This window comes from Leucoraja erinacea, chromosome 10 (genome assembly GCF_028641065.1).
Source record: "Leucoraja erinacea ecotype New England chromosome 10, Leri_hhj_1, whole genome shotgun sequence".
Taxonomy (NCBI): domain Eukaryota; kingdom Metazoa; phylum Chordata; class Chondrichthyes; order Rajiformes; family Rajidae; genus Leucoraja; species Leucoraja erinaceus.
The window spans coordinates 30,554,090-30,575,608 of NC_073386.1; the positions used below are offsets into that span (position 1 = coordinate 30,554,090).

General features: G+C 40.8%; 1 protein-coding gene across 3 annotated transcripts in view; it reads right to left on the reverse strand.

The window, feature by feature from the left end:
- Positions 1 to 21,519, reverse strand: part of fggy (FGGY carbohydrate kinase domain containing) — a 165,287-nt gene that overhangs the window by 121,932 nt on the left and 21,836 nt on the right. For all 3 annotated transcript variants that reach the window (XM_055641858.1, XM_055641857.1, XM_055641859.1), the window contains exon 6: positions 9,841 to 9,929. In XM_055641858.1, coding sequence (XP_055497833.1) covers positions 9,841 to 9,929 — 89 coding nt within the window. The remainder of the gene's footprint in view (positions 1 to 9,840; positions 9,930 to 21,519) is intronic.

Here is a 21,519-nt window from a genome sequence, read left to right on the forward strand (position 1 = left end):
CACACAAGGGGTGGGGCAGATTCTCAGACACGATTCAGGTAGGTTTTGTAACATACCTAATACATAAGTCCTCCAATCCAGGTAACATTCTGTAAACCACCACTGTGCTCCTTCCAGCACAATCACTTTCCTTCTTCTGGTGTAGCGACTAGAAGAACTGCACACAATATGCCAAGCACATCCTATCTGTGTTTTGTAAAGATGCAAAATTGCGTCTCAACATAATTACGTCTGCGCCCTGCACTACAAAGGGAAACATGCCATTTAGCTTCTTCACCATCTTATTTAGCATACTAGGCTAATAAAGTACTATTATGATTATGATTATTGTCATTTGGTCAAGGTCTCTCTGCTCATCAGTATTCCTTGGTGTCATTCCATTTACTGTGTATGTCCCAGTTCTGTCTGACTTTCAAAAGTGCATCATTTTGCACTTGCAGAGATTAAATTCCATCTGATATTGCTTCACCCAACTTTCCATCCGAGCTATATCTTTGCTCTAGTCCTAGACAACCTTCCTTGCTGTCCATAACACCACCAACCTTTGTGTCATCCACAAATTTACTAATCATTCCTCCTACATTCACATCCAAGTCATTAACATATATCACAAGTAACTAGGGTCCTTGACCCAATTTCTATGGTACAACACTGGTCACAGACATCCAATTAGAAAAGCATCCTCCACTATTACCTACTGCCTCCTATCAACAAGTCAATTTTAGATCCAACTAGCCAGCTCACCCTAGATCTCATGTTTGTCAACTTTCTGGACCAGCCTACCATGCAAGACTTTGTCAAATATCTTACTAATGCCTACCACCCTGCCATCAACAATTTTCTTATTGTCTGGACCCAGAGTCTTTGTTGCATCTAGTGCTTTCAGCTATTCCTTGCCATGTCTTCATGGTCACTGGATCTAAATCCTCGAACTTACTCGACAATATATTTGTAGAAATTCATTCACCAGAAGATTGCAATGATTCAACATGGTAACTCACCACCATCTTCTTTGGCCTTGCTGATGAATAGGACTTTGCCAATAGCAGCAATTTAATGTCAAGTTGACCAAATTAAAGATTCCATCTCTCCTGTGTGGTTGTAGGTAGGTGATAAAAGCCTGCTGGTGTTCAAAAAGCTCTTGTGCTTGCTTGGTTCCTTACTGTCATCAGATGAATAGCACCCATTGTGATCAAGGCCTGAGTAGCTGCTGAATACTGTGACCAAGTGAGCAGCTTCAAAACACCAGATATTAACTGCAATATTCACTATATTAGCACAAGCCATACAAAAGGTTTTCCAAACTTTCTTGAAGAAAGAAACAATATAGTTCCTGATTGGAAAAGCTTTTATAAAGACACTTAAGAAAGGATCTGTAGGGCTTCAATATTCATTGCCAAATTCCAAAATGTTGTCAGTGTTGTTTTTTTATAAGAGATTAACATATTTAAATTGACACCATACTTCCCCTGAGGACATTTTCCAATAGCAGTCTGAAGCGTTTGGTTTAAATACAGATGTCGTCAAGTTTGTGTTGAGTATTTGACTTACTGCCAGCTTCTCAGAATATCACCTGATACCAGCTTCCAAAATCTATCCTATTACAGGGCTTAAAACCCTTTACTCTGACTTTGTGCACATAGAGAAAACAAATATTATTTGAGATAAAAAGTAAAATGAGATAGTTCCTAATGTGCAAGCTGATATTATGGGCCAAGGATAGAATTAAAAGTTTGGGCACCAACACAAAAATGGCGACAGTAGGAGCGGCTGCCAGTCTTCTTGTGATACTGGCTTTTTTCTATTTGTTTTGCACAATGCTTCTTTCATCTGTTACATGTCGAACAACAACTTAATTGGCTAGTCAATAGAAAATTGTCTTACTATACAAACATTTTAACACCATTGGAAAACTGCAATGGTACAGAGAATTTAAAAAAAATAAGCCATATGTTTTTCCTTTGTCCACGATTACATCATTTTTGGTCCGGCTACTTTAATATAATGTCTACCGTAATGGGAACACCTCTACAGCCCTGTCCATTGATTGTCATTTTTGGGGCCGTGGATGAGTTCAGGTCGATTAAACTCTGTGCAAAAAGAAATGATTAATTTTACATCTTTAATAACCAGACGTCGCCTACTCCTACAGTGGAAATCCCCTAACCCACCCTCTGTGTCACATGGCTCAAATATGTAGTGTTTTTTCTTAAACTTGAGAAAATTAAATATACATTGAGGGGATGTACTGATAATTTTTTTCACAAATAGCAACCTTTTTTTATCATACTTTACAGACTTGCAGGTTCTGCCAGACTAAGGGCTGGTTTGTTAAATTTTTTTATGTGTAGGTGCACTCTTCACTCATAATTAGCCAGGGTGGGATGGGTGGGATGTGTGACTGATGGTATGGTTGCATTATATATTATTATTTTATTTTTTTAAATAATTTTTATATATATATAAATGGGAAGATAATCCAGAAATCGGAGGAACAAAGGGACTTGGGAGTGCTGGTACAGGATCTGCAAGTTGAATCAGTAGTAAAGAAGGCAATTGCAATGCGAGCATTTATTTCAAGAGGGCTTGAACACAAAAACAAGGATGTAAAGTAAGGCTCGATAAAGCCCTGGTCGGGCCGCATTTGGAGTATTGTGAGCAATTTTGAGCGCCATATCTGAGGAAGGATGTGCTGGCTTTGGAGAGGGTCCAGAGGAGGCTTACAAGAATTATCCTGGGAATGTGTGGGTTAACATATTATGAGCGTTTGATGGCACTGGACCGGTACTCGCTGGAGTTTAGAAAAATGAGGGGGAACCTCATTGAAATGTGCCAAATAGAGAAAGGCTGTAACATAACAGTGGCCTTCTTTATGGTCCTATCTACCTGTAACGCCAGTTTCAGGGAACGATGTAACCATACTCTTAGGTAGACGAAAAATGCTGGAGAAACTCAGCGGGTGAGGCAGCTTCTATAGAGAGAAGGAATAGGTGATGTTTCGGGTCCAGACTCTTCTTCAGACTGATGTCGGGGTGGGCGGGCAAGAAAAAGAAAGCAAGAGGCGGATACAGTATGCTTTGTTGGAGAGCTGGGAAGGGGGAGGTTGGAGAGCTGGGAAGGGGGAGGGGAAGGAGGGAGAAAGCAAGGGCTATCTAAAATTAGAGAAGTCAATGTTCATATCGCTGGGGTGTAAACTACCTAAGCGGAATGTGAGGTGCTGTTCCTCCAATTTGCGCTGGGCCTCACTCTGGCAATGGAGGAGGCCCAGGACAGAAAGGTCTGATTGGAAATTGGAGGGGGAGTTGAAGTGCTGAGCAACCAGGAGGTCAGGTTGGTTAGTACGAACTGAATGGAGGTGTTGATCACTTCGCCCAACACCTCCACTCTGCTTCGATTTTTCCAGCATCTGCAGTTCGTTCTTAGCCATACCCTTAGATCGCTCTGCTCTACAACACTCCCCAGGGCCCTATTTATCGCAGCAGACAATCAATTTAACAAGAACAAATATTACTCAGGGCTGGGCTGTTGCTCTCTCTGGCATGGCTAACATTAAAGATTATAGTTGGATGGCAGAGAAGATGAAAGCAAACGGCCTTCTTGAACCACTGCAGTTTTTGGAGTAAGTTATAGACCATCTTCAATGTAAATATCTCAGATATGAGGAAAACAAAGGCATTGTTCAAAAACTGAGAGGTATGATTCAAAGATTATCAGGGTATCATGTATCCTGAAGAACAATTGAAGGAGGCAAATACTGCAAATCTTCACTCAGCTTTCTGCCAATATAAAGGATAAAGATAAATTAGCAGGGCGATAAAGGTGAGCAGTAATGTGCAGCAGTAACTAACAGCAGTAATGTACAAGGGAAGGGTAATTTTATATCATAATCTGTTGAAGATTTGCTGCATCAATATTCTCATTCAAGTCACTGAACACAATTGATTGTATCACTGCAATCTATTTTGTAATAATATAAAATGATATTTGTGAATAATATTTGTCACTTAACAGTATCACTTAATGTACTACAAAATTTTAATTTTTTTATGCTTTGGATAAATTTCTATGTCAGTGGCGGTTGATGTCTGGGGGAGACTTCGATACAGCCAAGAATAACAAAACCTTTAGCTGGTGACTTCATGTCGCTACATCAGAAAGCTACAAGGGTTTTCTCTAAAAATCCATGATTAAAAAGAAATTTAGAAAAAATTGAAGGGAACCTTTTGCAATAATAACTTCTTTAATTACGAAAGAGTCAAGACGAACAAAACACAGAGTGCTGAAGTAACTCAGTGAGTCAGGCATCATTTCTAGAGGAAATTTCTACAGGCAGTGTTTTGGGTTGGGGCGGGGGAAAAAGAGATTTAGTGGGAAAAATGAGTGTAAAATGGGTGCCACCCTCTTTCCACAACTCCACTCACCAAAATCCATCTATCACTTGCCAGGTGTCGTCCTGCCTCCACATCTTTTCCAGCTTTCTCTCCCCTTTACAATCAGTGTGAAAAAAGAGTCCCAACCCAAAACATTGTCTGTCCAGATGCAGCCTGACCTGCTGAGTTTCTCCAGTACTCTGTGTTTTACTGACCTGCTGAGTTTCTCCAGCACTTTGCGTTTTACTCAAGATTCCAGCATCTGCAGTTCCTTGCATTTCCCATCAAAACTTGAAATTGGATATAAAAACAATTGCATTCTTTCTGGTTTATGAGGTGTGCATGCATATTCAGTGAAAGTTTCACCCATTAGAAAACTGGCAAACATGTACTGTTGCAATTTACCCCTGCTGTTTTCCTGTCATCATTCACACACGGGATAAGGTAACAAACTTGTGTGATACCCGATTCTGATTTATCAACCAAAAACTCAATCGCAAGTATTTGATATCTTACAATCATGGCAACACATGAACACATATCATTTAAGTCTCAGGTGAGGCATGAATTTCATTTTCATTGATTCCCCCCAACTAATTTTCATTTGCTGTTCTGAGAAATGTTCCCCATTTGCACACAGCTCACAATGGCAATGAGCAGATAGGGACACAATCAGAGCCACTCCATTGTACGGGTAAGCCAAAGTACAATTGATTATTTCACCTTTTTCACTCATTTCCTCGTTCTTACTGATGTATCCCCTCCTAATATTTTCCATTCCATCCTTCTCTATTTTATGCACAGTCTGCCAATAAGATAAAGGAGAGTGCAGAGGGATACGTCAAACCTGGGCAAATGAGTTTAGATGGGCATTTTGGGCAGCATGAACAAGTTGACCCAAATAACTTGGTATGGCTCTATGACTCTGAGATTCGCTTCCCGACTGTCAGTGAATGGAAATCTGTGAATGTGCAAATGTACCAATTGTGAATGGAAGAAAACAAAAACACTAATTTCTTAATTCATGGATGTTGAAATAGTATTGGGTAGGCTAATGGGACTGAAGGATGATAAATCCTCTGGGCCTGATGGTCTGCATCCCAGGGTCCTCAGAGAGGTGGCTCCAGAAATAGTGGACACATTGGTGATCATTTTCCAATGTTCAATAGATTCAGGATCAGTTCCTGTGGATTGGAGGATAGCTAATGTTATCCCACTTTTCAAGAAAGGAGTGAGAGAGAAAAAGGGAAATTACAGACCAGTTAGCCTGACTTCGGTGGTGGGAAAGATGCTGGAGTCAATTATTAAAGAGGTAATAATGGGGTATTTGGATAGCAGTAAAAGGATTAGTCCAAGTCAATATGGATTTATGAAAGGGAAATCATGCTTGACTAATCTTCTGCAATTTTTTGAGGATGAGACAAGTAAAATGGATGAATGGGTGCCAGTGGATGTAGTGTATCTAAACTTTCAGAAAGCCTTTGATAAGGTCCCGCACGGGAGACTGGTAACTAAAATTAGAGCACATGGTATTGGGGGTTGGGTGTTGACATGGATAGAAAATTGGTTGGCAGACAGGAAGCAAAGAGTAGGAGTGAACGGGTTATTTTCAGAATGGCAGGCAGTGGCGAGTGGAATGCTGCAAGACTCGGTTTTCGGGCCACAACTGTTTTCCATATATATTAATGATTTGGAAGAGAAAATTAGGAGCAACACTAGTAAGTTTGCGGATGACACAAAGCTGGGTAGTAGTGTGAACTGTGAAGAGGATGTAAAGAGGTTGCAGGGTGACCTGGACAGGTTGAGTGAGTGGGCAGATGCGTGGCAGATGCAGTATAATATAGATAAATGTGAGGTTATCCACTTTGGTGGCAAAAACAAGGGGGCAGATTATTATCTCAATGTGGTTAGGTTTAGGTAAGGGGGAGGTGCAGCGAGACCTGGGCGTCCTTGTACACCAGTCACTGAAAGTTGGCATGCAGGTACAGCAGGCAGTGAAGAAAGCTAATGGAATGTTAGCCTTCATAACAAGAGGATTTCAATATAGGAGTAAAGAGGTTCTTCTGCAGTTGTGTAGGGCTTTAGTGAGACCACATCTGGAGTATTGTGTACAGTTTTGGTCTCCTAATTTGAGGAAGGATATCCTTGTGATTGAGGCAGTGCAGCGTAGGTTCACAAGATTGATCCTTGGGATGGTGGGACTGTCATATGAGGAAAGATTGAAAAGACTAGGCTTGTATTCACTGGAGTTAAGAAGGATGAGGGGATATCTTATAGAAACATATAAAATTATAAAAGGGGTGGACAAGCTAGATGCAGGAAAAATGTTCCCAATGGTGGGCAAGTCCAGAACCAGGGGCCACAGTCTTAGATTAAAGGGGACGCCATTTAAGACTGAGGTGAGAAAAAACTTTTTCACCCAGAGAGTTGTGAATTTGTGCAATTCCCTGCCACAGAGGGCAGTGGAAGCCAAGTCACTGGATGGATTTAAGAGAGAGTTAGATAGAGCTCTAGGGGCTAGTGGAATCAAGGGATATGGGGAGAAGGCAGGCACGGGTTATTGATTGGGGACGATCAGCCATGATCACAATGAATGGTAGTGCTGGCTCGAAGGGCCGAAAGGCCTCCTCCTGCACCTAGTTTCTATGTTTCTATGTTCCAATTTAACAATTTATTTGTTAACCCACCAATTTCATGTTAATACAAACTGCAGCACCCAATAATTGCAGAAAAAATTGATGGAATCCAATTTCAAAGTATCAGTTTATGATATTAAATTGTTTCCAAATGTTATTGGACTAACGATATCTAGATACATTTCATGTGAGTTGATTATATGATGTCTATTTTTTCATTAACCTTTTGTTTCTTGAATACTTATACATTTTCCTCCATGCCAAGACAATGTATGCATGACGCACATAATGTCGAAAGTACTGACTGTTAGTAAGGCATTTTCCAGCAGGAACAACACGACAAATTGGATAACTTCAAATTCAATGCTGGGTTTTACTACAACAGATATTCTTTCTCCACAAGTAGAAAGTCATGAGTTTCAATAAGAAATCAATTTGCATGAAATAATTTTTTCAGTCATATACCTCTTAGGTCAAAGAACATACATTGCACCATAATTGCAAGAGTGAATTTTGAACATTATTACCAGTCAACTGGAAAGGAAGAAATTAATGCATTAAAATCATTTTATATAACATTTTAGTGATAACATTTCACATTTTGAATATAGGACTATATTACATTAGTTTTTGCTTTGCTTGATAGTGGTATCAACACAGAAATCACAGCAGCAAATTCATTGCATGGATTGCAGCAATCATCTTCAGGATATTAAAAAAGCATATAGTGCAATGCATTCACTACAAACCTTACATTCTCCTTTTCAAATCTAATAGGGTTTATGCACAATGCTTTAGAGCAGTATCTTCACTTTTTGTCTCACCCTATTTAAACAACTAAATTAACAGTACCCATGCATTCACTGGGGGGGAAATTAAGAGGGAGGGAACTACAGGAGAGAACAGGACTGGAGATCAGGAGGAAGTGGGAAAAGATAAACTTTGGCAGGTATGCTTTAGTGATAGCCATTAAAGGCAAGGTGGCAACCAGCAAATATTGCGAAGCCCTGCTCTCTGAAAAGTATAATAGAAGCCTCTGTTTGACAATTTATGATGATGTTGTCAGGATTTGAGGGAGAGATTGGGCATGCTAAAAATTTATTATTTGGAGCACAGGAGGCTAAGGGGTGATCTTAAAGAGTTGTATAAAATCATGAGGGGAATAGCAAGGGTGAACTCAGTCTTTTGTCCAGAGTGAGGTAATCAAGCGTCAGGGGAATAGGCCTAAGATTAGAGGTGAAAGATTTAATTGGAGCTTGTGGAGCAACCTTTTCACACAGAGGGTAGAAGGTATATGGAATGAGCTGCTTGAGTTGGTTCTTGGGCGGCAGCGTGGTGTAGTGGTAGAGCTACCGCCTTACAGCACCCGAGGCCCGGGTTCTATCCTGACGACAGGTGCTTGTCTGTATGGAGTTTATACGTGACCTGCATGGGTTTTCTCCGAGATCCTCCAAAATCTTCTGTTGCCTCTCACACTACAAAGACGTACAGTTTTTTAGTTTAATTGGCTTGGTATAAATGTAAATGTGTATGAAGGTTAGAGTTAGTGTGTGGGAATCGCTGGTCGGCGTGAGCTTGATGGGCCAAAGGGCCTGTTCCCGAACTGGATCTCTGAACTACGAAGGTAGTTGAGGCAGGATGCACTATACCTCAATTTGGCAACAACTTTGCCCAAGACTGCAAGATATTGCAGAGAGTTGTGGATATAGCCCAGTCCATCATATAAACCTGCCTTTCACCTTTCACCATCTTCACTTAATACGGTCATGTGAAAACAGCCAACATAAACATGTACTATTCTCTCTTCTCCTATCATTAGAAAATAACACCAGATTCAGTAACACGCAACACCAGATTCAGTAATAACTTCTTCCCTACTGTTATCAGGCTGAACGGGCCTCTCTTAAGCTGAAGGTGCAGATGTGATCTCCTAACCTACCTCACTGTGACCCTTGCACTGTTTTATCTACACTGTCTGTTACTGTAATGCCATAACATTGTAACATTATATTCTATACTGACATTTGTCTCTTTTTACTAGCTATTGTATTTGTGTATGCCTTGATTGTACTTATGTATATATAGTATAATTTGATTGGATAGCACACAAACTCTTTTCACTGTATCTTGGTACACTTAACAATAACAAAAATACTTGTGTGCAACAATTAATTTTCCAAAGATTGTTCATTTTGTTTATGTTCTAACTTACAATAGTTTTCTGTGACAGTTACTATTTTGTTTGCACAGAAGGTAACTTTACATATGGTGAAACTATCACTGTTTGCCCTTGCCTTCCCATCATTAAACCATTCCATCCTGATTCAGTGCACAAGAACTAACAGAAACACATTCACTCCTTGAGATCATTTTCTTGAAATAGAAAACTGCATATGCCTCTCATATTTCACATGAAACCACTATTTTACTGAGAGTGCAGACACACTAAGTCATGCCAGGCAGTGGAAGGGGGAGTTTGCAAATGTCAGCCAAGAGAACAGCAGCTCTTTCATAGTACGGGTCCAATCCACAACATCACCTGCAAAATCTACCCCCACCCCACACCCCATGAGGGAATTTATAAAGACTGTTTCATTGAACAATCTTTACTTTGTCAAATTAAGGCACATTGTCCAGGATTAGCTTGTCCACAAGCTTCAAGATGATCTCATCTTCTGGCTCAGTATCAGAAGGTCCAATTGGAAAGTTGCCAAAACTACATCTGTAACACCCCCAACATTTTGGCATGGTTTTCATCTTTCTCCCTGAAGATTCCCACTGGAGTAATGAACAATCTTTATTGCAGCAATACCAGACTTAATGTAAACAAATACCTTGTAGTTGCACCTGTGGCTTTCCAAGACAGAAAATCAGGGAGATCAAAGAAATGACCAGCTTTTTCCCAGCAAATGCTTCGCAGTTTCTGGTAAATTCAAACAACAAATACAGTTAATTTATTCCAAAAACAAGAAAATATATTTGTCATGTGGCATTTATCAGAATTTTTTCCTCTAGGATATTAATTGCTGCTGCGCAGAACACTTAAAATTGTTCATTTTTTTCAAAACATACATGTAATTAATCCACATAAATGTATATATCTGTTAGCATAATAAATCACAATTAAAACTGTAAAGATTAACATCCAATCATCAATTAAAATGTTCTAATATTTAAAAGAATCACGGCAATAAATTAAATTAAAATTAATTGATTATAAATTCAATGTGTTCAATTGATTAAATACTGCAGGCAGAATACTGTGCTGATGCAAGCAAGCCAGAAATAGTTTCAAGCCATTTATGTCTTTCAACATTTTAATCACTCTTCATTCTTCGTTTTACAGTTGAAGTTATTCCAAGTGGAAAACCAAGCAAATGAGAGAAAAAACACTGGGCAGTTCTATCTTCGACATGTCCCTCTACCCCAAGTTTGGATGTTTTCAGTGTAGTTCGGAGGGAGCGATTATTTGGGCTGGAGGCCTAGTGGCTGGTGCTATCCTGCAAGGAAAAGCATGAAGCAAGGAGTGACCAAGCCTGAGATGGTAATTTTTGAGGGGAAAAAAGAAACAATTGCTGGAGTAATTTAGAATGTCAGACAACATCTGTGGAGAACATGGATAGGTGATGTTTCGTGTCGGACCTTTCTTCAGTTGTTGTGGGGGGAGAGTAGAAAACTGGAAAGGCGAAGGGACAGAACAAAGCCTGGAGAGTGATAGGTGGGTATAGGTGGGAGGTGATAGGCAAAGGATTGACCCAAAGGAGTATGAATTGTGAAGACAAATATAGGTGGAAGTAAGAAATGGGTGTGCAGAAAGGTCAATCGAACAATTACAAAACAATATTTCAAAAAACACCTTTACAGAAGATTTATTTTTAATGATAATAATTAGGGTGTAGAAAATGAATTATTGTCATTTAATAACATTAATATGCCTCTTCCTAAGGCTATTTGCGAGTCGCATCAAGAACAAGATCTCCAATTACAAGGTTCATATAGCAATATAGTTGCATTTCCCTTTGTAACACCACACAAAAGCTGACAGGAGTTATTTCAGCACAACATTTCAGCACAGCACAATCTATTGCTAGTTCTCACAATTGCTGGCAGTCAGCAACCTCTGTAGCCAGCTCTTAAAGGAAGCACTCCTCCAGCTCTGCAGGAATATTGCTACTGAGTGAACCATTCACAACCACACGAGCAAGGTTGGAAGAAAGTTGGCAAGGAGGTATCTGTAAGGCCAGGAGTGCAATCTATGATCTAAGGAAATAGATGCATATAATCTGCAGATGCTAGCAAACACACATGCAAGGCTGTTTTTGTGTTTCGAGTATCCCACATGCTTTAAAAGGGCATCTTCTTGTATTTATCTCAGCATACCCTTCCGCAGCTTGTGTGCTCATATAGTATTTGGGACTGTATTTGACCTCAGTTTTTTTGTTTTTTGTCCTTTTACACTCAATTTTTTATTTCTTATTTAATATTTTTATGTAAATCTGTAATTTTTATGCTATTAACTGTCTATGTCCTTACAGTTTTAAATTGTATTTTTGTTTAGACCTGTGTTTTTGTGGAAAGCACTTTGGGTTGCATTCAATTGTATGAAAAGTGCAAAACAAAAGAAGTTATTATTATTATCAGTAATGCCGGTGCCCAAGGAAAGTAAGGTGGCATGCCTCAATGACTACCGACTGGTGGCACTAACGCCCCTGGTGTTAAAATGCTTTGAAAGGTTGGTTTTGGTGCATATCAACTCCTACTTCACCAAGAACCCGAACCCACTACAATTTGCCTACTGCCACAATAGATCAACGGAGAATGCGATCTTGTTGGCTCTCTACTCTACACTGGACCACTTGGACAATAAAACACATATATCAGGCTATTGTTTATAGACTACAGCTTGACGTTCAACACCATCATCCCCTCAGGGAACTAGGTCTCTACGCATCTCTTTGCAACTGGATCCTCGACTTCCTCATCAACAGAACACAATCAGTACCAAATGGCAGCATTTATTCCTTGATAACCCTCAGCACAGGAGCACCTCAAGGCTGTGTGCTCAGCCCCCTACTCTTCTCACTCTCTAGCCGTCACTGTGTAGCCAGACACAGTTCCAACTCCGTTTAAATTAGCCGAGAACGTCTTAATTGTTGGACAAATTGCGAATGATAATGTCAAGGTATGGGAGGGTTGAACATCTGAGTGAATAGTGTCAGGACAACAAACTTGATCTCAACGTCAGTAAAACCACTGAGGAGGAGGAAGGCCGAGGATCCACAAACCTGTCTTCATTAACAGGAGAGAGAGTCATAAACTTCAAACTACTGGGCATGCATATCACTGAACATCTACTGTATCATGGCCCCAACACATTGATGCAATCATAAAGAAAGCCCATCAACACCTCTACTTTCTTAGAAGATTAGGAGATTCAGTTTGTCGAAGAATACTCTCTTGAACTTATACAAGTTAATGGAAGAGAGCATATTGGCTGATTGCATCACGGCCTAGTTCAGTAACTCAAATGCTTGGTAACGAAGAAGAAAGCAAAAAAAGTGGTGAACATTGCCCAGTACATCATTCACCACTATCAAAGGGATCAATAGGAGGCGCTACCTCAAAAAGGCAGCCAGCAGCATCAGATGTGAAAAGGAAATCTGACTTCTGAGGCAGTTCCTCTGGATTTAGGATGACTTACTTTCTTTCCTTGTTTTTGGAATCGGCCAATATGGAAAATGCAGAATCTTCTGCAGACGGGACAGGTGAAGTCTATTAGGCCAGGCAAGTGAGTGGTTCGTGACGTGTCCTGCCCCTTCAACCACTTACCCTCTGTGTGCTCCTGTCTTGCAGACTTGTGATTCGCAATGCCACCCCAAATGTACGAGTGGTCATAGGCCAGACATTCCCAGGAATTAGTGGAGATGCTGCATTTCTTTGAACATATCCTTGAATCTTTTCACCTGGCAATCTCTTCTTATGTCAGAGTTTGAGATAGAGTGACGATATTGGGAGCCTGGATGGGGCATGTGAGATAGCTGACTGAGTGACACCAGGGCGTCAATAACAAGGATGCTGGCCTGGGAGAGGACGCTTCAATCTTCATTCCAGTGAATTTGGAAGATTTTGCATTGGTGGTATTGTTGCATGAACGAAAAAGAGATTTTGTCACACAGATAAGATACTTGAAGCCCTTCTGTAGAACTTCAGCATTGTGGCTGAATATAGGGCGGTCAGGTGGCATAGCAGCACAGTTGCTGCCTTACAGCGAATGCAGCGCTGGAGACCCAGGTTCAATCCTGACTATAGGTGCTGTCTGTACGGTGTTCGTACATTCTCCCCTTGACCACCGTGGGTTTTCTCCGAGATCTTCGGTTTCCTCCCACACTACAAAGACATACAGGTTTGTAGGTTCATTGGCTTGGTGAATGTAAAAATTGTCCCTGGTGGGTAAACTAAACTAAGCATATGAAGGACTCCAGTTAAATATGTACAGTATCATGACTTAAAAGGCTTGGAGGAGCCAAGACACAGGAGTTTGTAATTTGACTTTCAATGGTTAAAAATCCAAAAGGTGCCAAATTATGGATCTCAAGTATCTAGGCACCGCTAACAGCCTTCCACCACCTTCGCTTGGGCCACAGGGGAAGTATTCTAAGGAGTGCTCAATTTAGAAAACCTACTTACATGAAAGCTGCATGAATTGGCATAAACAAGAAATGAACTGAAATCAATTCTTGTGTTGCGAATTAAATTTGTCATCTTAATTACTTTTGGCTCTGCGGTCTGCATTGTGGTTTTACGGCAGCTTTTGAGTCGACATTGTCAGTATGTCATTGATAGATAAGTTGACTGAATGGTTTCAGTGTTCTTTGTTATAGGATTAAGAGAAAATGAAAGATGTAACAAGAACTGTAAATGCAGTATAATTGGAAAAAAGCAAGTCACACGATTGTACTATGATTAACTCATCCCTTACTGCTCTTCCTCAAGTTATTGAAGTGGCCCCGTTTCTTTTTCTGCTTCCTCACATTCACTTTGAACATCAATGTAAAGATGTTAAGTCTGACACACTTGTAACTTTACTTATTGTTTAATGATCACTCAGGTTAGACACATTCCAGCACTGACTGCTTGCAGTCTATAACCGTGCTGGAACCAAGAGAGGGAGGGAGAGATAGAGAGAGTTATTATACTTGATAGCTAAGGCGTGGTTAGTGGTTAGTGGTACTGAGGTAGCTATATTATTGGTTGCATGCATGGGCCATCTACAATCAATATCTATAGGGAGATGTTGTTGGTACTTAATCTCATCTATTCTATGTCTCTGGTACAAGAGAGAGTTAGATTTAGCTCTTAGGGCTAAAGGAATCAAGGGATATGGTGAAAAAGCTAGAACGGGTTACTGATTTTGGATAATCAGCCATGATCATATTGAATGGCGGTGCTGGCTCGAAGGACGGTAGGGCCTAATCTTGCACCTATTTTCTATGATTCTCCAAATCTCCCATGGATTTGCACACCACAACAAATCTGAGGTGCATCAATAGGATCTACCAAGTACTTGAACCTTTCTTGGGGCAGCTCTACAGTTCTGCCCTGATGGCTAGTGCAGGGATACTGTTAGCCTATTATGCACAGGATTTTACCTCAATGGACATTCCATCATATTAATAAATACATTCAAAATTGTGGGAATGAGTGTACATTACAGGATAGAGGCACGATCTTTGGCCTCTTGCGCATTTTTGTTTATGTGATGGGAAAACTAGCTGGGCTCCAAAGACGTATAGGTTTGTAGGTTAAGTGGCTTGGTATATATGTAAAATTGTCCCTAGTGTGTGTAGGGCAGTATTAATATGCAGGGATCGCTGGTCAGTGCGGACTCGGTTGAGCGAAGGGCCTGTTTCTGCACTGTATTTCTGAACTAAACTAAAAATTAATACCTTCATACCATCGCTCTTGCATAAAGCCTGCTCTCTGGTGTTCGAGATAACCAGATGACAATACGCACAGATGTCAATCCAGACACAAGAGAAGCTAATAGCTGTTGTCAATCCACAAGATCATTGAGGTCAATGAGGAAAGTGAAGTGAAGTGCAATAGATATCACAGTCCCAGAAAGCTGGGAGATGCATTTTGTCAGATTTTTGCCACATCTTATAAATGAAAAGTAGAGGTGGCAACAGTTTGCAGTAACTGAAGCACTTATTTAAGAAATAGTGATATAATCTTTTGCGGGCAAATTAGTACATGGATCATAGGGAATGTGCAAGATCCATATATTCACTTAACTACGACCAGATCAACTCAAATAGAACGGTGAGCTTATGCCCGAAGCTCAAGTTACATTTCCCAGGCCATATGTGTGCACCAATCTTTACATTTCTCTTCTAATTCTGTTACAGTCGATGTAATCACAACATCATGTGCTTGTTTGCAAAATGGTACAACATAGATGTAACTACAGCAACTTTTTTAAATCTGGTAAAATCTTTTGTCAAGTCTACAGTTCATACAGGGGACTTTATTGCAATTGATTCCTCAGTTCAGAATTTCTTCCATTGCACATATGTTTCCATTTTAACGGGAGAAGGAATGGGTGACGTTTTGGGTCGAGACCCTTCTTCCATTTGAAACGTCACCCATTTGTTCTCTTCAGGGATGCTGCCTGTCCCGCTGTTACTCCAGCATTTTGTGTCTACCTTCAATTTAAACCAGCATCTGCAGTTCTTTCCTACACATGTTTCCATTTTAACCCTAGTTAATTACTTCAAATTTATATATTCCTAAGATCATTTGGTATGGGTTATTAACAATCTGTGTAGGAACACGATTAAACAAATCAATGTTTTAGTTTTATGCATACCTTGTATACTACTTAACCCATGATACTTTCTGCTAATGTCAAGTTATCTCAATGTAACACTTTGGTATATTTTCACCCTGAAACTAGCAGAATGAAAGGGGCAAATAAGTCATGAGGTTTGGTCATTAAAAAAACATGGCTCCTAAGTCATGCCAGGTGGGCTATTTAATAATAAGGAATAATAAAACAAAAAGTAGTACTCAAAATGCTGCCCGGACTGACTTCAGTATAGATTAGAGATCAAATTTGGGACTTCTCTGATTGCATGGCTTAGTATGATACTCGGAAATGCCCATGGAAAATTGACATAAAGCTGTTTCTAAGGGACCAAGCCTAGACCCTTAGTTTTGTTGATACTACACATCCTGAACCTTGTAACTGTGGTTTTTCTGTGTTTATAAGGTTAGAAAACTCCAGCTGCTCAAAGCAGACAGAAACTAGTTCACATTTGGCACACATTAACACAGCTGCAGGCATTATTAAGTCCAGATGAAGAAGAAAAACGTATTCTGGATAGGGTAGTAAGGAACAAAAAAAAACAAATTCTAGCTTACATCTGACAAACATTTACAAGCCATATGTCAACATGAAAGGTTTAATATATTATTTCTGGTATGGTATCAATTTAACTCTAAACTTTAAACATAAACATATTATTAAATTTTCTAATACAGTTCAGTAATTATTGCAAACAATTTTTGCAGTCAAGCAATATATTTAACAAAATGAATTGCTGTCACGACAATTTTGAATACAATTTGAACAGGGTGCTTCTGGGGTCAATACTTTTCTAAATACCTTATGGGAATTAAAAATATGATATATCACACATAGCACAGTGCAGCCCAGATACAGACCCTTTGGCCCACAATGTTTGTGCCAAACATGATGCCAAATTAAACTAATCTCTTCTGCGTATATGTGATGCATATCTTTCAAACCCTGCCGAATTAAAGTGCCACCATGTTATCTGTTTCCACAATGACCGCTGGCAGTGCATTCCAGGTACCCACAACTCTCCGCGTCAAAACTTTCTCCACCCATCTCCTTTAAACTTTGCCCCTCTCACTTTAAATGTATGCCCTCTAGTCTTTGACATTTCCACCCTGGGAAAAAGGTTCTGACTATTTATCCTATCAACGCCTCTTATACTTCTGAGGTTTCCGATCAATGTCTAAAACTCCAGAGAAAATAATCAAAGACTGTCCAACCTTTCCTTATAGCTGCCATCCTCTAATTCAGATAGGATTCTGGTAAACCTCTTCTCTCCCCATTTTAAAGCCAGCACATCCTTCCTGTAATAGGACAACCGGAACTGCACATGGTACTCCAAATGTGACCTAACCAAAGTTTCACAAAGTTGCAACATAACCGTCCTGACTCTTATATTCAATGCCCTGATCAATGCTGGCAAGCATAACATAAAACCTAAATATAAAAATGAGCTTAATGTTGCACAGCAATTTCCATGAATTTGCAGACCACACCAAATCATAGAATTATGGAAGGACGACAAATCAGGACAACACATCAGAAGACGTTCAATCTAAGTAATCTGTCTGGCTAATTTATACTAACAACATCCTTTGCCAGCAGGTACATTCCTAATGGAGTATTTGTCCAGATATGGAAAAACTTGTAACATAATATTCTTTCAAAACCCTACCCGAGTAGAAATAAATATTAACACCTCTACATTAATGTAATATTTTGAGTTTTGGAGGATTTATTTAGAGATAAATAGAAATGTTAAGGATTAAGATCTTGAACACCCCAGAGGTGTATGTAAATTGAACAGGCATATTGAAGCAAAGCCAAACATCATTAGTGCACAGTCATCATATAGAGCAGTTAACTAAAGCAAGACCTTGCCTACGGGCATTCTATTACATAACTGCAGCAGTCCTCATTTCCCATCTTTCTATTTCCGATTGAGAAACATTACAACTTTGAAGGAGAAACATATTGTAAATTAAAAGTAATGCAATGCAGGAGAGAAAGAAGAAATGCAGGAATGTAGAGAGAAAGGGAGAAAGAGAGGTGGAGAAAGGGGATGGCTAAACACAGGGCCGGCCTTAAGCCGATTAGACCGTTGCTCCCAATTGGGCCCCGCGAGTAAGGGGGCCCCGCGCCAGAGTAATCTACTCTCGGCTCGTGTAGATCTACCCCGGGTGGAGGGGGGAGAGAGGGGCGGAGAGAGAGTAGCGGGGTGGAGGGGGAAGAAAGAGGTAAACAGGGAGGGGGGTGTGAGGGGGGAATGGAGAAGGGGGAGAGGAGGAGGTCCCTCACGGTCCCAGGGCAGCGATCCCCCCCTCCCCCCAGTCGCCATGCTTCACGCACACAGCCCCGGCTCCACCCCTTTCTCTCTCCGGGCAGATGCAGTGAACAATACACGGAGGGCCGGGCCGGGGGTTGGAGCAACGTTTACAAACCTCGGCCTTGGCTCACACCCGTCCGCCCAGACCCCGGCATCCGCTCCCTCCGCCGGCCCTCACCCTCCCTTCTCTCCTTCCCCTCCCTCCCTTCTCTCCTTCCCTCCCTCCTTCCTCTCTCTTTTCCCTTCTCTCATTCGCTCCATCCCTTCTTTCTTTCCTTCCCTCCCTCCCTTCTGTCCTTCCTCCCTTCTCCCCTCTCTTCTCTCCCTCCCTCCCTTCTCTTCTTCCCTCCCACACACACATAACGCACAGACAACTAATACACACACATCACGCACAGACAACTAACACACGCCACTAAGTTAGAATGGGGTAGAAGCCCAAAGGGTAGGATGGGGCTGAAGGCCAAAATTTATTGCCTGGACTGGTTTTTCACCAATGGTTATTGGTTTTCCAGGATCTATTTAATTAACTTACTTTTTTTTTCCATTTCACAGTCACTAAAACAAGTGGTACTGTAACTATGTACTTTTCAGAGGTGATCTACACATTTTGTTTGTTACTTGTAGGCTTACATGTATGCAATTTTATATTAAAATGTAGCTTAGATTTGTTTGGTCCATTAAGTCGCATGCACTTTTTAAGCGCACATTTTGATTACTTTCCATTCTACCGTAGAGATATAAAGTCTATAATAGAGTTTAATTATATTTCTATGAATCTACTGACCTTGGCTGGGAACCTGGGGCTCACCAAAATTGTTCCCAATTGGGCCCCGCACCTCCTAAGGCCGGCCCTGGCTAAACACCCATTCCTTTCTCTAGCTCAACCCTTTGTTTTCTGCTCCATTCTTCTTTCACCTTCTCTCATCCTTCTCATCCTTCCCACCTTCTTTCGCCTTCTCTCATCCTTCCCACTTTCTTTTCACCTCTTTGCTCCAACGTGAGGCAATGTACAACATAGTACAGTGCAAAGAACAACATAGGAACGTAGTACATAAGAAGTTGGAGAAGCAGTTCCACCTACAATCCCCTCCTCTGCCTTTCAAAAGGATAAAGATTGACTTCATCTTCAGTCTCCACTTTCCTGTCTGAACCCCATAATCCTCGATTCCCCCATGGCCAAAAAAAACAATCATTCCCAGTCTTTAACTTAATTAATGAGCCAGATCAGACAGACAGCTAGTCAATGATTTCAAAGTGAACTGCCAGCTACCTATATTGCTCAAGTCAGCACATTCTGGACTTCTACTCCTGCACGCAGCATCACATAAGTACTAGTTGAAGGTCAGATGCTGGCGTATCTGACCTCTCTCTGCACCCTGGACCCGGCATGTGATCCAAAGGACTGAATTTGCTTGTACTGAGCTGAGGAGCTGGATGTACTTGATATTTTTTAATTTTAAAGTCACTTTTGTTTCTCTAAATTATTTACATGTACGACAACTGTTACTACATTCCTCTAATCATCAGATACATTTATAGACAGTAGAAGACTTCTGATAGCATGAGCTGGGGTTTGTGCTGCCTGCGGCCTAGTCTCAACTAACAGACCATATTTACCTCATGGGACAATTGCACCAACTAGGCCTCCATGGCACTGGGAAAAGCCATCTCACAAACAACAAGCACAATTGCAGGAGATAAAAGTAAGCAGCAGGACGGGTTGAGCATGTTCTGGCTTAATGATTCAGCATGCAAAGCTCTCTGGTGTCAGGAATGCCAAATATTTATAATCCCTGATATTCAGAAACATTTAAGAGGATTTGACAAAGTGAAATAATTAAAACACATTTAAAATACTACAATGGAGACAAATGTAAATTACTTAAAATACCATGCAAATAAAATAAATAATAACAAAAGAAAATTCACTTAATTTATTCTTCCATTTTTCTCCTGATGCTTCAATCCCCATTCAAATGAAGTGAGTCAGGAATCCTGAACTAGCTTGCCTTACTGCTGAATCTATGAGCAGATTATTGTGGAAATGCTGAGGAATTTCAACAAACTCCTGTTCTGCCATTGAACATTTGGGGAGCAGAGTAGCAGAGCACTATCCGGAAATTGCTGACCAAGTTTAGACAGTCCAGGTAATTTAACAAAGTCCTCTGTAAGTTTCTAAATATGCCCAAATAACTTATTTTTCTTCTTGCATATGGTATGCACAGCCTAAAGTTCTAGGACAACTTGTTCTATTTGATCTTATTTGATTGTGCATGCCAGGTTGATTGCATTCGTCGAAACAGGGCGGACCACATGAAGGTTGCAATCTCCCATCACCCCAAATAGCTGATTGCACTACACTGAATAATGAAAACAAGCAATGAGAATAAGGGATAGCAGATCAAGTTAATAACCATAATCCAATAAAATATAATTGCAAGGATGATTGAAAAAGATTGTATGTCATTTATATAATGCATTATTACAGGTCAAATGATGCTACTTTCTGCTCAGGACAAAAGTAGTGGATTTTGTCAGTTCTCGTCCAACGTTCCATCGGGAAGCAGAACAAAGTTCCCTGGCTCCTGTCCTGCCAAGATATTTGAAACCAGTCAGGCCAAATTTTTTGAATATGTTTTCTTGGTGCATCACGCCAAGATGGCAGTGCTGGGGATGGGATCAATGGGCAGCTGTGAATCAGTCAGCGAACATAACTCTCGCGACATCAGAAAGCACCCTAAAGTTCAGTCATTCGATTTGGGAAGGACATGTTGACTTTGACGCCGTATTTGTGAAGGTCTCCAGTTGTGGTGATGGTAGAGGCAGTCGCAAGAGCCCTACAGCAGTCAGGTGAGCAAGTCACAGAAGCCAGGTGAGCTACTAGCAGCAGCAGTACGTAATGGCAACAGAAAGAGCTGATCGCTAGACCGGACCAACCGCTTCTTCATCAACCCAGTGCTGCCAGGACACCTACTGGTGAGGGGGGAGTGAGCCCCATGATGACCAAATACTTCCTGTTGGAGGTGGCAGCCTGGAGAAAGCGCTGTTGGCTAGGGGCTAAAGTGAGCTGCAACAACTGCCATGTCAACCGGCTCGCAGGTGCCATCGGCCCCTAGTTTTAAGGTGACACAAAACAAAGTGCTGTAAGAACAGAAGGTCAGGCAGTATCTCTGGAGACCATGGATAGGTGATGTTTTGGGTCTGGACCCTTCTTCAGACTGCATCAATTTGAATAATGGTCCAGACGTATCCATTTTTTTCAGAGATGCTGCCTGGCCGGCTGAGTTACTCCAGCACTTTATGTCTTCTTGGGTTTTAACCAAC